The sequence below is a fragment of the Micromys minutus genome, assembly GCF_963924665.1.
Source record: "Micromys minutus genome assembly, chromosome: 12".
In the NCBI taxonomy this organism is placed as follows: domain Eukaryota; kingdom Metazoa; phylum Chordata; class Mammalia; order Rodentia; family Muridae; genus Micromys; species Micromys minutus.
The window spans coordinates 30,709,907-30,727,052 of NC_137981.1; the positions used below are offsets into that span (position 1 = coordinate 30,709,907).

Below are 17,146 nucleotides of genomic sequence, written 5' to 3' on the forward strand. Positions count from 1 at the left end.
AGAGAACACACAAAGTCAAGTGGTACATTGGGGTCTCCCCTTTACTATTGTTGGAAAAAAAGTCCCATTAAAGAATAATGTACCATAATAACTATTTGGGAGCAGACAGGAGTTGGAAACTGTTAATAAACTAGGTCTTTAGTTCTCCAGCATTTTAAGGTTAATGGACCAAGGTTCTCTCTGACCCTCAAACTTTATGGAACACTTTATTTGACATTTGTGCTACAGAGAAAAATCTTTCTGATACCCACATCTTATAACCGCACAAAAAAAGGAAGCTATTATTTTATTCTTGGGGTCACTGGGTGGAAACGCCTTAAAGCAAGAGCCAAGCCATACCCAACTGACTTTTATAAAGTTTATACACAATGAGGACATGCCCTGGGTGGTGTCTAAGACTCAGCAAGCTCTCATGAGCTGAAATGACCCTCATATCTCAGGAGACATTTTATCATTAGTTGAAAATCCTGGTTCCAAGTTTGCTCTTCGCTGACAGTTTTCACATCACACTTGCTTGAGAGAGCAGAGTGATTCCCTATTGTCTTGTGCATCAGATAGAACTGGCTCAGTTGCTGGGCAGGGCTGACCCCTTTCTCTCTAAACCACTTAGTTCTTTTCAGCGTCCTCCATAGCAATTCTCCTGAAGATGACCTGTCTCTAATTGCAAGTATATACAGAATCTGCTTCACTCTGAGGCTCCTCTGGTCACGAATAGCTCTCTCCACAAAACCAGGCTCCCTGGCTTCACCATCGCTGGACTCAAGATGTGCTCTTTTGAAGGAAATTATTGTGACTTGGAGTATCCTGGTGATTAAGAGATCCAGAAGTGGGATCAGGAGTCCTGAGTTTGTCTGGTAGGTGTGTGGCCAAGCAGAAGTTCCTGAACCTTTGATTCGGTTCTAATTATAGCTAGTCTTTATCTGCCTGTGTATGAGGGACCATATGGTAGTCCCGAGAATCTAAGCTCAAAACCACTGTGCTTAGTATGCCTCTCTCCTCCCCATCAAATTCTCATACTTCCTCCTTAGCAATGTCTCTCAGAGGGCGGGAAGCTTTCTTAATCATAAAGACCTTAGGTCCGAAGACTGGCATGATTTTGTACCGTCTTTGCTCCAAGTCAATCCATGATGCTTTCTGTTTGAATGATCAGTTCAATTCTTTTGCCTTTCACCTGTGTCAAGGAGATGACATCCTCGCATCCCACCAACATCCCAAAAGAATGTTATGTTCTAGCAAAAGGAAGCCTCTGTTGCCCTTTGCTTTCCTTGAGCTTGGGTTTAAATAAAGCACAATAACTGAATATAAAAAGCAAGTGCTAACCAGGTCTCTACTACAATGTATCTAAGTGAGGAGAAAGTTCCACAAACCAATCAGCAGGCCAAGAGATGTTGAGTGGTTTGTTTGCTCTTTTGTTTTGCTTTGTTTTTTTTTAATCTTACCTTGATTCCAGGGAACCTTCAAAAATAATTTGAGTCTGTACATAGTACACAGAAACTGTTTTTGTCTTTGCTAAGTCCCATTTTCATATGGAGACAGAAGATACATTGGGGTTCTTGGGAGAAGCAGGTATAGACAAGGCCTTATATGACTACTCTCCTGACAATCAGGATTGAAGAGTTAGTTATCTGCTTTCTCCTCGTAGATTTGCCTAAAAGGATCCTAACTCATAAAACCTACCAAGCAGCTCTGCTGAAACAAAGAGTAAATTTTAATCATGAATACAACAATCCCACTCAACTGAATGTGCACCTATATAACTCTAAGTGATTCAGTAACCTCAAGTTCAGGCAGAGCCATCCAGTTCAATAGATTCCAATGCATCAAGGGTGACTGACCACCAAACTATGTGAGATGCTGATCAAAGAAAAGGAGAGGAATAATTGCTTCCAACCCAAGCAATTTAAAATATTCAACAGCGGTTTTCAGGATGCAACTGTCTGGAGCTGAAAGAGGAAACCCTATTTCCAAGCTTTTTTTATTTTTTTGATTCAACACCAGAAGTAGTAACAGAATGATAGGATGTGCCTGAGGTGATGCTTAAATGGATGACCAGGTTCAGGAGTGTGGAATGCTGGGCTTCCAGCCAGCATTGGGCCCTTTCATTGGAAGAAGCAAATACCAAGGTCAGTAGGCCACTCCTGCTCCCGGCTGACTTCCTCTGGGTTCATGGAGTTGCCATTAAGTGGAATCATCACACAATCTTCAAACACGTTCCTCAGAGAAGCCGTAGCTTTCTGCTTCCTCCGCTCTTGGTCTTTGGTCAGAACATTAGTTTTCTCAATAGCATGGTCTCATTTTCTTTTCTTTTCTTTTTTTAAAGTGGAAAGAAATTTCAAAACTCAAGATATTCTGTTTCGTTTCAAAGACTATGTTCTCAGCCATAGCCTGATATTTTCCTCCTGTGGGGGTGAGCCATAGTTGGCCGTGATTCATCAGTTTCCACCAGCTAACAATAAAAAATTATGTCCCATTCTAAAGAAACAAAAGAAAAATTATAGTGGAGTTGTGTATTTCCTTTCCTGTCCCTGAGGAGAATCTGAAGAATGGATTCAATATGCCAAATTAAGCCATGAGAACTTATCCATATCTAATAGGAGTTAGCACATGGTCTAGCACTGAACGTGGCTTCAACATAATTTATATTCCAACTTCTAAGGCCCTGGGTTTAGCATGGTCTCATTCCTGTCCTGAGTCAGGAGCTGTTGTCTTTGTGTCCTCTGAGAATCCTTATCATGTATATGACAAGCTGAAGGCTCCTCTTGTGACAAAGAAAGTTTCTTTATACAGCAATAACACCCACAATTCAGAACTGGTAACTGACTTTAAGGAAACAACTATCATAGTGTAAAGAATGGCCAATTCCTTGTAAGTCCCAGCAAATGTCCTAGAAACAGACCGCTTAATGACAGAGCCCTCTTTGTCTCTTGCCAGAGCAATGTGTCCACCTGCATCTTTAATGGCTCTAGAAGAAAGAACCTTCTAAAGCATATATTTAAAGCAGGGAAGATCAAGACTTCTAAACGTTGGGCTTTGGTTGGGTCTGTTCCACTTGATTTCGTATCTACCCTTGCCAGAAGCACAAAGAGACAACTGGGACATTTGCTCATAGTATCTGCTATTAAGATAAATCAGCAACACTTGAGTGTCTCAACTTCATAAAAAACAAACCCTTAGCAAGAGCACTTCACTCTCCAAAACAAGTCTTTGCTCCCTGGCCTCACCAAGGGTTGCATCACTAGAAAGCTTAGGAACTCAAGGCTCTTCCTGCAAGCCAAAACCCAGCTCAAAAAGCCTCAGAAGGCCTTAGCCCAATAGGTCTTTTATTGCCTGGACATGTAAGATCAGTGGTGGGAGAGATGAGCATTCCTTTTCCAGAAGGAAAAGGGCCATACTTATCTAGGTTCACTTTGGCTTCTGTTGAGAGGCTCAGTAGACACCGGGAACGTCATCCTGCAAGCTCATTACATTCTGTAGAAGCCCATGGCAGCTCCACACCTTCACATTTTAGAACTAAATCCAATGCCCCACACAGCTGTAGAGCCCTTACAGCTGCTAAGAATCAAGTCCCTTAGTAAATGTTTCAAATAATGCCTCTCTGTGAGTCAGCAAACAATGGACCCATTCTATAGGAAAGCAAGTCCATCCGCTCACTCCAATTAGCAGGTGGAGATGAGTCCAGATTACATTTGCCAGAGGAGTAAGCTTTGGATCCTTCCCTACTCCCCACTAATCTTTAAAATCTAGACACCTCAAAGGTTGGCAACCGAAAGATGCAATTGAATTCTGGAGGGGAAGAAACAAAGTGAGGAGTGAAGTTCTTTCCAGAGCAGCTGAACCAGCACACCAGCTCCGCAGCGTCATGACTCACTTTACCCATCTGCAAACGGAGCACGGTGAGGATGTCACATCTTCCAATTTCCACGAGGACCCCAGTTTGTTACACAAGAAGATGCCTCTGTGCCTGGCATAGTGTTTGTTTAGGAAATGCTAGCTGGGCTAGTCGTCTGTGGAATGATGTATCCTTCCCACTCAAACGGAAGCGTCATAAAAGCAAACACTGCCCCTTGCTTGGGTACCCTCAAAGTCACAGTCATCCCTCAGGTGCCCCCTGTGTCCTAAGTGTGCCTGTGCTGAATCAATCTCAGACCACCAAAGCTCTGAGGATCTGGGAGCTTGGTGAGCTCTGCGTCTCTGCCTGGAAACAGGCACAGAGCCTCCCAAGAGACAAGTAAAGTGCACTGTCTACGTTTCACAGGAGTCTGGGATCAGAAATGAACCCTGCCTTCTAGGTCCATTTCTAGATCCTGAACTTTCCATGTCTTCCAGGACCTTCCTGGTGAAGTGAACCATCCTGTTTTCTTGAAACAGATTTACTTCTATTATTTTAATGATGTGTATATCTGTGTGGTGGTAGGTAAGTGCCTACAGAGCCCAGAGGTGTGAGGTTTTCCCCTGAAGCTGGGGTTTACAGACAATTGTCAGCCACCTGATAGAGATGCTGAGAAGTGAACTCAGGTTCCTAGGAAGAGCAATATTGGCTCTTAACCACTGAGCCATCCTTCTAGCCCCTCACTGAAACTTTTAGAAAGGTCAGCCACAGGGCCAAAGAGCCCAGGAGGCCTGACCACAGACACTGCCTGGCTTTATGACCTCTGCATCTGCCTCTTACTCCGGCATGCAGAAGGCTGAGTTGATAGCCAGCCAGCAAGCTGTGTTTGTAATTCTAAGAGTGGTTGCCCAAGAGGAAGAGGAAGTAACACAGCCACAAGATGAGCAGTTAATCGGAGGTTTCTGGACACATACACACAGCCCTGCATTTTGGCCTTCTGAGGTGTCATTCTTGTGAGGTCTCATTGTTTTCTGGGATGATAGCTTTTCTTCTTATCTGAACTTGTAACCTTTTCACACAGTTCCATTCCCAGACTGTGCCAAAGATCACTAGGATGCAGACTTGGCTGGTTGTGTACAACAGGCATTTCCTAATGACCATATTAGGACAGAGATAAAGATAGCAGAGTTTAGGTTGTTGTGTGCACTAATCGCCACCCCTCCCCATCTCATTTAAACAGTGGTGTTGTAGGATTCTGGCTCCCCCACCTTGTCAATTTGGTAACTGCATTCTGGGAGAAGACTGAAGAACAGACTTAAGCTTCCTGGCTAAATGTATTCGCTAAGTGCTCCCTTGCTGCACTGTGCTCCCCTGAGTGCTCCCATTCCACACAATGCTCCACATAAAGCACCCTTTACTTAATACAAAATTTCTTTCAATGTATCTCTCTCAGGGTGCCTCCACCCTGAAGTTTTTCAGATAACAGCACTATTATGTTTTTTCTCATACCACACCAATCATTACTCTGCATCTCATGTCTCACATTTATATTTTCTCTCTTTTTCTATCCATCACTAGGAGACAAACTCCCTTGGGTTAGTAGTTTGTTTGTTTTGCTTACTGTAGCATCCTCAGAGTTCAGAGCAGTACTGGGAACATAGTACATGCTCGATTAGTACTTGCTTTCCTACACCCTGCCTGAAAACCTTCCTTCTCTATTGGCTCACTCAATTCTCTGAGCATTGGAGGAACCTGTGGTCCTGTCCTGACCACAGTGGTTAATGGCATGTGTTTAGAATAGAGTCAGTCAGCATTTAGCTGTTGCTGCTCGATTAAGCATTAGCAAATGATGGGAGTATTTGTAGGAGAGAGCTATTTCTCAGTTCTCCAAAATCTTCAATAAACAACCCTGGCCAGTAATTCAATTTTAGGGCAGTAATCTTAAGGAACATAATTTTAAAAGGCTTCATATTCAAGTGTTCATTATAGTATGATTATAAAAGTGAAAACTAGGAACAAAGTAAAATCCCAAGTATAGGGGAATGATGAAAATGCATCTGCTTCTGATGGCCTTCAGGGACTCAGGAAACACACACAATACAAGTGCATAGAGATAAGAGAGCTACATTCTTCAGTGGGTCGTGTACTCACTAAGATGTGCACAGACCGTGGAATGTAGGAAACTATAAATCTTAATGACAGTTACTTCTGAGTGCTGAGGTTATGAGTAATTTGAGATGTTTTTCAATTATATTTTTTGAGGTTTTTCTAATGAGAACATTTTATTTCTATGTCAAAATATTTATTTATATGTTCCATACCGTGGAAAAGTTCATATAGGAACGGCTGCACAAAGAAATAATGATTAAATTTTAACCCAGCCTCTGAGCAATAAAAAAAAAAATCATCAAATATGAGACTGAAAATTTTACACTTGCTTTTCAGCTCATTGTATAAAAGCAAATCAAAACAAGACAATCAATCAATCAATCAATCAAACAAACCAAAACAACCAACAGCACAATCTGTATCTTCTTGAGATGGAATCAAGTTAATAGGAAGGGTATTCAGTTCAGCTCCACCTACAGCTCTCTGTTTTGGTGTCTGTCTGTCTGTCTGAAGCCCAGGAAAGCACAGACTGATTTGCAGGACAAGGCAGGTCCATGGCAGTATGGCAGGGACAGTTATGAGGGGACGAGAAGCACAAACCCAGTGAAAAGAGCTTTTCATCCAGTTTGAAGTTCAGAACCAGGGGACACAAGGGCAGGTAGCTTTTTTTCTCCCCATTCATTTGAAATGATAAGGTGAAGACAGCTTGAAAGGACTTTTAATTATGAGGAGCAGGGAGGGGTGCAGGCAGGGAACAAGGGAGGAAGAGAGAGTGGGGGAAGGGGATGGACAGGGACAGGGAGAGAGATATTGGTCAAGATCAAGAGATGCCTGATATTTAGTTAATTACGCCAAATGATGGAAAAGAAGGGAAACCAACTAGAAAGAAGTTTTCCAAGCAGTCTGAGGATTAAAACCCTGCTGGCCATGGGCAGACAGGCAGGTACCAGCATCTCAGGAAACCCTAAGTCCTCATGGAATGCTTTGGGAAGCGGTCTGGTCATCCAGAAGAAGGGGTGCACCACCCTGGATGGACATCACAGGGGAGCCTCAGATCAATAGGGGCCAGTTGGAGCCAGACAGAGGGACTGGGAGTGAGTGGAAAGATTCTGAACAAAACCTTTCTGTGTTTCTCTTCCTCACTCATCCTCCCCCTTCCTCTTTACCCTCTTCTAAGTCTCTGTGCACCAGCTCCTCTGAAGAGAAGAGCATGCAAGCAGTCGGGTTTGAGACCTGCTTCTTCCCAACCCTATAACTGGCCCTACACATTTCCAGTACTTTGTTTCTGCATCACTAGGGATATTACTTGCACCTGGTTATCAGGGGTTCCATGAGGATTAAATGGGAAAATGTATTCCAAATTCCCGACTCCAGTACTAAGTTGAATATATTCCTTCTCCTCAAAGCACCAGTGCCTCAAGAAACCCAGCACCCTGATGGGGTCTCTTGACTCCTGAGAATTGATCTGGTTATTGGGATCATCTTGGGAAATTTCTCTTAGCTCCGCTCTGCTCTGGTGGCTGATGTGCATTTCATTGGAGGTGGTCATGAAGAGGTTAAAGTTGAGGGGATTTCAAACATGTCTAATCCAATAAGAGGCTTGGTAAAACATGCGTTATCACTTAAAGAATAAATGTTTAAAAATAGAGCACAGATGTGCAATTTGAATAAGAGAGAGAGAGAGAGAGAGAGAGAGAGAGAGAGAGAGAGAGAGAGAGAGAGAGAGAGAGAGAAGGAGAGGGAGGGGGAGAGAGAGAATGAGGAGGAGGAGGAGGAGGAAGAAAAGGAGAGAGTAGGGGAAAGGGAGAAAGGGAGGGAAGGAGAGATAGTGTGCAAGAGATCTTGGTGTTTGCAGGAGGTTCTGGGTTTGGTCCCCTAAGTCAAGTATCCTGTTGTGTGCCAATATGTAGGTATTACTGTCTGGGGCTTCAGATTTCTGAAGTGAAGTTGGCAAATGGCTTGGAGCCAATCCCTATGCACTTATTATTTTTCTTCCTCTGATTCTCCTCTTTCATATTTCATTTGTTATTTTGCTTGTGAAACATATGGCTAGGGCTGTCCTGGAACTCAGGATCCTTCCGGTTCATCCTTCCACAAGTGTCCAGATTAAACAAGTATGCCACCCCCCTCCCCAGATGCTTGCTTTTTCTAAAAGCAGGATAGAGTACTGCTGATGCTGCTTTCTTCGAGTTGGTCTACTGAAAACAACCAAAAGTAAACGCTAAAAGCATATATGTTATTCTATACCTACTATGCTAAACCTTTTGTTGTGACCAATACCAGAAAGAAATGGTCTGGAAGAGGAAATATTAACTTGGCTCACAGTCTCCGTGTGTCTCTTGACTGCACCATTTCTGGCAAAGGGACAAGCAGAACAGAGTCGCTCCCTACGATGCAAACAGGACAGAAAAAGTTTGTATTTTAAGGGCAATCCCCAACTGACATACTTTCTTCAAAGAGGTTCTAGCCCTGCTTCCCTGCACATTGTATTACAAGAAGGCAGAGCTCTTGTATTAAAGTCGACTCTTCACCAAGCTTTCAACACAGGAGCCTTTTAAAAGTGGGGCACCCCAAAGCCAAACATGGGCAACTAGAAATACTTATTCTAGGAAGTCTGAAACATAACAGAGAGCATCCAAGTTAGACAGGCCTTTGTCACAAAACACATGAACTGCCAACAGACAACTCTGAAATTTCTGCTTCTGCAAATATTCTTTGACCCTGTGTCTTCCTGTGTCTTTCAAGAGCCAACATCATCTTTATTGGTGGTAGAAACCATAAACTCGTGATCCGTGCAAAAGGATGAAGTCAACATATCCGGACCTAGAATGCCAGCACTCTCCAGAGGTGTGCTACCCATACTTAGAGGCAGGGTAGCTCAGGTAACTGTTTACAATGTGTCTACCTCAGTCCCTTTCATCATCTGGGAAGATGCCCTCCTACGGAGTAGAGAAAAGCATGGTTTAGCAGAGAAAATGGTTGGCCTCCAGAGACTTGGAACATACTTAGGTTCCTTCTGGTGGGCCAAATGGATGCCTTGAGTATTGGGGTTGAGGCATTGGCCTAGGGGAAGGAAAATATCCAGATTGAGGCAGCACACTGGAATCCTGTCCAAGTACTGTCCAAGTACTGGATATTACAAAACAAGCTTTTTTTTTTTTTTTTTTTTTTTTTTTTTTTTTTGGTAACACCAGGTTTTGCCTCCTTAGAAGAGAGCCTGCCTTTGACCTGAGGAGGAGTACTCTGTTTAATGTTTTAATGGAGTACTCTGAAACATACTTCAGACACACAGGAGGCATCAGAGTCAAAGATAGAGATGTGGCTACGTCCTACCAGGGGACCAGGAACAACTTAACCCAGTAAGAGTCTGCTGAAACAACCCAAGCTTTTTCATGGTGGCAATTCGATCTGGTGTGGGTCTGTGATACATTACAATGCTGGGATCAAATCAAGCTTTTCTGGACCTCGTCCAAGCACAACAAAAGGCTATGGGAACCTTGCTGCATGGAGCTGCTCTGCTGCTGTTTAATTATGCTTACCTCAGGAACCATAATGGTCATCTACATGCAATGCAAGAAAAATGTAAGTGGACAACAGAGTTCCTTGGTCTCAATGGGAGGGGACAGACTGGGGCTGAGCAATGAGTTGATTCTGGCCCTTCCTTCAACATGCTCTACTCCTGCACATATCCAGTTGCGAATAGGGTCGCAGGCTCAAGAGGATCCATCTCTCCTGCACACTTTGCCACTTTGCAGGGTGGCCTCTGCCATTCATGGCCATATCTATTAAGCTAATTCTTGAAGACAGTCCTTCCTTTCAACCCGGGGGAGGCAGGGAGACTGAGTACTCTGGTGATGGACTGGTATAGCCATTCGAATGTTTTCAGAGACACAGGCACTCAGTGCCAACTTTTGGGGAGCCGCAGCGAATGAGTGGACCTGTCTTCTCCTCTAATGCCTTCCTGCTCCCAACTGACCTGTGCATTTCCTGATGGCTCAGAGCGATGCCCAGATCTGGGAGGGAAGGAAAACAAAACCCAAGCTCAATCTATCTCTGATCTCAGAAGGATTCTAACTGGTTCTGAGAAATAAGCTGGTTCTAATTTTCACTAAACAATGGTGTCTGGCCCTCATTTACAAAGGCATTTTCATCAAGGATGTGCCTATTGGTGCTTCAGCAACAAGGAAACATTTGGGAATAAGGCTTAGGGGGTAAGATTTAGATTTAAGCTTTCTTCAAAAACCTTTTAGCAGCAGGCAGATCCAATGGTTTCAGAATTAATCATTTTGAAGTCAGGCCTTTTTTCAAGGGCAAAGGAAAGGAGTTGGGGGTTGGGGCTGGATTCAAGACACCAAAAACCAAAAGATAGTAATTTTCGATAAATTTTAGAACTCCCTAAAGGAATTAAAAAACAAAACAAAACAAAACAAATCCCCCAAAGCAAGAAACAAAACTCATGCCCAATGGAGAGCCACTCCTAAAACTGCACAAATTTGGAAAACAGATTTTTTTTTGAAGGTGGAACATAATATAATATTAGAGGTATATGCTTGGAAAGAAGGTGAAATGGGAAGAAAACTAAAGTTAGGTTGACTCAAATGTCTCCTCTACTACACTATGTCTAATATTTTATCTGCTTTTTAAAAATGCAACAAGAAAGAGAAGGTTAATCTGCATGACTCCCTTACTTCTAGAAATAACCCAATGTTAACACTTGAGAAGCATCATAAAGATGCTTACATTGTCAGGCATAGTTGGAATTTCTGAACTTACTTCATATCACCTCTGGTTTTCCTGACAGCTGTTCAGGAGGAGTTAAGGTATTTCTCAGCAAGTTGATTTATGAGATAGTCAGAGTTGCCACAGATAGAATGGAGGGGTCCCTGAGTAATGAGAATTCTCTGCTACATCTGGAATCTGAATAACATTTTACTCAAGAAGGATCCAAAACACAGGAAGGAGTTAAAGGCAGAATAGGGTAAAGAGATTTTGGATAAAGGCTCAGATTAGCCACTCTTTAGGCATGAAACAAGGTCCCACCAAGGGTCTTATGATGCAGCAGGAAGGAGGATATACCATTGTAAAGCTCTCTACTTTCTCTTGTAGAGCCCAGGATACTAGAGTAAGACTTAGAAGGTAATATATTCTTTGATAAAGATGTGATACCACTAATGTTGTGTTCCTTCTAAAGGTACCTTAGTGGTCCTTTAATTCATTTACCCTATCATCAAGAGTTTGATAAAAGACTATTATAAGCCTGCAACTGTACTGAGTCTGGAGGTAAACAGCCAGCAATAGAAGATCACAAGGTCATCGTTTTTGGTGATTACGAACACAGGGCGAAGGTTCATCCGTTATAAGGGCAAAGAAACAAACATATGCATAGGATAAAGGTACAAACTGGAGGATTGATGCAGTTGAGAAGGTTCTAGAAGTCTTACATGGAGTGATATTGCATTGATGTTGAACAAAAGAGCAGGTAACAACAAGAGGGAAAGTGTTACAGGGAGAAGGAATGGCATACCCAAGGCAGAGAGAACAATGGTCCCAGTTTATCCTGATGTCAGGGAGAGGCAAGCAAAGGTTTCAGAAGTGAAGGCTGGGGGTGGTGAGAACAAAATGAGACATCTTTAGGGGAGATTCTGTTCTTCTCACTGATGCAAAGAATGGCTGGACCACCTACCTACCTGCTATACTTTTACACTTAGACAACACCACCATAGAAGGAGAATACAGCAGTCAGACTGTAGGCATAGTGTATAGAGGAGCCTTTAGCCAGAAGATCTTGTTGTAGCATCAGCTGAAAATCCTTGGAGCTGAGATAGGCTGTCACGAGTCTTTACTGTAGCTTTAATGAAAGTGCCAATGCTTTTACATTCACAAGCTGACCCCTGGGAATCCTTGGAAGCTGCAACACTGGATGCTGAACTATACGTGTGGAGAGATTTAGCTCTGCTCTATGGCTGTTAGTATATTCCACTTCGTGATTACTGAGACTTTCTAGCCCAGAGCAGGTGTCTCTTAGTAGATCCCACACAAGAGTCCTGCATAGCTCACGTCACCGCTCGTGCCTTTCTCCATCCTGCTGTGGCCCACTGTGGCTGACCACTGTCTGATCTGCCACACTTCCGCTCTGGCAGGTCACCCCATTTTTACTCCCAGAAGCCTAGTGGCTTGCCCTCTGCTCCTGAAATCAAATCCTGTCTAAGAGTTGTACAGAGGTTGTTCCTTCCATGTAATGTTCCTGCCTCAGGGTCTGCAAGGATCCCTTTTCTTTTCTTGCTTCACCTAATCTCAAGATTCCCTTTCCTTAGGAAATTCTTCTTGCTTACCGTAATTTCAATTCTCTGACCTCAGTCTTCCTCAACCCACTGTTCTCCTGTTCTTCCTTACACTGGTCTGTATGCCATTTCATTTCCACCCTATAGTTACTAATTTTGCTGTTTACTGCCTTTATCCCATGATTAAAATTAAGTTCTATAAAGAAGGTGTCTTCACTCATTTTAGTTCCTAATTAATATTCCAAAATTGTCTAACACTCTAGACACAGCAGATACTCAGCAAATACTTGCCAAGTCAAATGGGGTATTTCTCAGCATGGAAAACAGGCCCTCTCTCCTTCATAAGCTGTAACTGGCTTCCTTGGATGACATCTGTGAACTGTGGGACCAATGGCCTGTGCAAAGTGAGGAGTAAACTGGTTTGGGATGTCTTCACTTTAATTCCTAGGAGAGTTAAAAAAATAAAAAGCCAAGCATAGTGCAGTGTTCAGCCTAGAAAGAGCTAAGTCATAACATCCACCAGCCTTGGAAGCCAGCAGAGCTGGGTGCTATGACAGTGGTTAAGTCAACTGGCTTCTGGAATATAGGCTTGGTCAATTCGACCCTAAAAACGATGCGGCTGCCTTTCTCATTATGGTAGGAAAACAGATGAATCACCAGTACCTAGCCGAGAGCCTATGTGTGTATGTGTGTTTGTGTGTGTGTGTGTGTGTGTGTGTGTGTGTGTGTATTTGTGCACATGTATACATGTGCATGTATGTCATTTAGGATTGGACAGTGGAGAGACTTTCTGTAAAGATACATTAAGTGTGTATAATGTGGTTTGTACAATATGGTATATAAGTTTGTATAATATGGTTATCTCATGAATCAGAGAGCCTCACTACCTGTTCAGACATAGGCAGCTGGCCCCATATTTTTTCTTTCTTTTCCATCATCCATGCCTCTGAGAGAGCTAGGCTCTCCCCAGCCAGGAAAGAGCTAGAAAACAAGAGAAATCTCAGGCTTATCTTCCCTGGCTGCTCTCTGTCTCCACAGGCTGCACCCACACACCAAGCACATTTAATGAGCATTATGGACTATGACTGGGGTCTAGGGCACTTGACATGTTTGCTTGATGTTGTCCAAATGCTTGAGAGTTAGGAAAAGGGAGCAGGGAAGGCTAGATGCCAGTATCTGTCTTCTCTCTCCACCTCACTTCAAAAGTATGTTCTCAGTGAGCTGTGATTCCCATCTGTGTGCAGGGCAACGGCAGTGTAATAAAGATTAAAGTGTCCCCGAGGACTGGCAGTGATGATAATCAGTTGTCGTGGCAATAGTAAAGGGGATAGATCGGGTGTATGCACAGGACGCTTGTTATGTGACAGGCACGAGCAAGGCACTCTGTATACCCTGCACATCAAGTTTTTGAGTTCGTTTATTAGACTCATTGACAAAGGAGAAGTCTACAACCACCCAAATGCCTGGCCTAGAAAACGGATGCAAAGGAAGCAGTTCAAGCCAGGATATCCTTGGTACAATCTGCTTAAGACTGTGTGGCCTGAGCAATGTGCTTATCCTCTCTGGACATTGTCTTGTCTCTAAGGGAATCTTGTTATGCCCCAGTTATTGGGTTTTAGTGAGTGAATATATGCAAAGACCTTAGATTCATTCCTAGCTCAGGGTGCAAGCTCAAAGCTACTAGACATTACTTATGATGTAATAGAACTAGGTAAGCCTAGGAAATCCAGGCTGGCAGTGTTTTGACATGGGTATCTAAGCGACTACTTCAGGTGTGGAAGGCATAGGGACTTCACCATTTCTAGAAATATCACTTTATTTGTCACCCAGGACTTCTTCCTGCGTGTGGCAGAGTATATGTGTATGGGAGGAGGCAGGTAGACATAAGCCTGAGACATACTACAAGCATTGGGGCTTTGGGCCATATAGTTAAACATTCCTGGGCCCCTACTTTAAAAGGGAAAGAATTCTGGCTCCTCTGTATGGAGCTGCGGTGATGATTAGGGGGAAACATTCTTTGAGGGATCTTGAACACAAAGCCTATACCACAGCAAACACTCAATAAACAGGAGATGGGAGGAACTTTACAAGGAAATTAGCATTTTTCAGACTCATAATCACTTGTAATGAAGATATCTTAATGTGAGATTTTTATCACTGTCTAGTAGGTAGGGCAGGAGGAACGATTTTAAGGCTGACTATATCAGCAGGAGTCTGGTCTTCTCCTTTGCTTTCTCTTTATAAGAACCCTTCTAACTTTGCCCCAGTCTAGGTGGGAGACGAAGTCACACAGCTAGGGTATACAAGTCCCCTCTATCTCCAATCTGAGCCTGTCTCAGAATGAAGCTCTGTACAGTTGCCCTCTTTTTTTGCTGGCATCTGAGAATGCATTTTTATGAGGCTGAGAAAGAAGAACAGCTTAAAAGTTTTGTACTTGACAAAGTAGAGGGTGATATAAAGAAAAAAAAAATGTACCTAAGAGATAGAAAAAAAAAATAAGGCCCATGTGATTGGTAGTAACATTTTGGCCCCTCACTGGCTTCTCAGCATGACCAAGCTATTTGACCCTGAATGGTGACCACCACATTTGAAACCACTGGGAAAAATAAAACATACGAAATGATGCTGAACATCATAAAATGATGCTGTCTTCTCCGGTCCCAGACTTCATGGCCACCAAATCCTAGAAATCTACACAAGAGGTGATGATCAAGATAAGAGGTACATCTTCTGTACACCCACCCCACAATGAGGTGTGTTTCCTTAGCAACTGACTGACCTGAGGCCTTTGGGCCATGTATGCATCGTAGCTGGACCCGTGGTACTTGGCCGTGAAATCTGGGCTGTAGCCAGCATCACAAGTGCACGGAATATTTGAGCACGGGGGCTGTTTCCTAGGTCTATAGACCTGTGGGAGAAAGCTACAATGGTTAGGTGCAGGAGGGGAGGGTGCTAGGTACCTAGGGAAGGACGTGGGGGAAAGCAAAGGATGCTTATCTTGACTTTCTAAGCCCAAGTGATTGGGAAAACCAGTGTAAAAGATGCACAGCCCCAAACAAAGAGGTCAGATGTAAGCGGTTCCTGAGCCTGGGGGCCAGTGATAGCAAGGCATGCCATTCTGTGGAATGACCCCGATGTCTGGTAGCAACCGAGACCCCCCCTCTGCAAGGAGAAGGTGCCCAGGCATGGCAGTGGTCTCTCTCTGTCTTTCAGCAAGGCCATCCTATAGGAAATGGACTCAGGCTCACAACTAAAGAATGTCTTCTCCCTCTTGAGGAAGGGGAGAGTTGGCATTATGTAGGGTGGAGAGGTTTATTCCCAGTACTCTTTCAGCACGGTTCATTTCAGCGGGCAAAGTGCCAGTCCCAGGACCCAAATAAATGTAGACACTACATGGTAACCATGTGCCGTGGAGCCTTTCAGGGCCACAGGTTTTAGTTGAGATGTAGCGACCACCATATCACCTAATGGGGCTGCACACCACTGTGTTGAATAGGCGTTATGAAGTAAGGTTTTGAATAAATATTATTGGCACGGTTTTACCAAAGTCCTCATCATATATGAAAGTGATTTCCCCACCCTCCACGCGTGGTGGGGAGAGAACATAGAAATAGGCAAGTTCTCTCTATCACTGGGCTACACCTTGGTCCTTTCCCAAGTTACATACAGAGAAGAAACAACATCTGTAGATTTTAGGAATGGTTTTCCAGTACTCCTCAGATAAGATTATTTCTACCTAAGCTGCTTCCAGAAACCCCTCCACAAAGTAAAGAGCTTTCTGTAAAAGTTAAAACCCCTTCCATTTCTCTAAGACAAGCAACATGGCCTAGAGAGAAGGAAGTAAAGAATAATGGGGTCAAATGGGTGATTATAAATTAGAATGAATAATGGCAGTCAGGTCTCTAAGCCTAGTCTAGTGGGACTAGAGTTGGGAGATGCTCCTTCCCTGAAAGATCCTAGAGGAAACAGCTGAAGAGCGAATGCTAGAGAAGGAGAGAGCGAGAAAGGAACTTTTGGAAGTAGATTAAGGGAGTTCTTCGCAGAGCCCAGAAAATGAGCGAGATTGAAGGGAAAGATAGTCCCCAGAGTTCAATTAGGCGTTTCTAGGATTTAATTAGAAATGCAAGACAACTGAAAGGAAGAGAGCCGAGAGCTACTTCTGCGGAAGATGATGCTAATACAAAAGAAAGGAAAGCAGTGCCAGTTGCAGGCCACACAAGCCCAGCCACATGCGCATCAACATGGAGAAGCGGGAACATGGTATCTTAGCAACAGCTCAGGCTGTTTGGCTCCTACCTGGTTGTAGCTGCGTGAGCCTGCAGGATGGACATGAGACAATGAAGAATGGCAAACCCCAGGGAAAGCACCGAGGCCCCCAGACCCAGCAAGACACACCTGGCGTGCAGGACGCCCCACCTGCTGCTTTAACTGATGCACCAGTCGGTCTTTCTCCCTCTTCAGAGCCATGACTTCTTCCTGGGTCTTTTTCTTTTTGGAGGCAGATAACTCCAGCAAGGCAATGTTTGCATCTTTTTCACTGATGGCCGCAAGTAGCGCTTCCTGTCTGATAAGACAAAGATGATTGTGATATGTCTTTTGTAGAATGAAAAACAAAACCAAAAACACATCCTTAAATAGTTGGCACTTAGAGTTCAGCTGAGCCACGATGTACCATCTTTACGGAAAGGACCTAGGAAAAGTAATGAAGATGCATTATACTTTGCTCTCAGATGGACAGGATAGCTGGGTCAGAATCACTAAGGCTGGCCCATCGTATCATCCTAGAGAGGGTTTCTTCAAAGGCTTCATGAATACAGCTACAAATTAGAAATGGAAAGGGATCAAGATAAACACCTACTCCTAACACATTTCTATCCATCCATCAGCCCGTCTATCATCTGCCAATTGGCTCCATGTCTCCAAGGCA

The 17,146-nt window shown here is 43.6% G+C and overlaps 1 protein-coding gene across 1 annotated transcript in view; it reads right to left on the bottom strand.

Moving 5' to 3' along the window:
- ERC2 (ELKS/RAB6-interacting/CAST family member 2) overlaps positions 1–17,146 on the bottom strand; it is a gene marked incomplete at its 5' end in the record, with an annotated part of 796,341 nt that overhangs the window by 178,701 nt on the left and 600,494 nt on the right. The window contains one exon of the mRNA XM_080926404.1: positions 16,636–16,783. Within this exon, the coding sequence (XP_080782530.1) occupies positions 16,636–16,783 (148 nt within the window). The remainder of the gene's footprint in view (positions 1–16,635; positions 16,784–17,146) is intronic.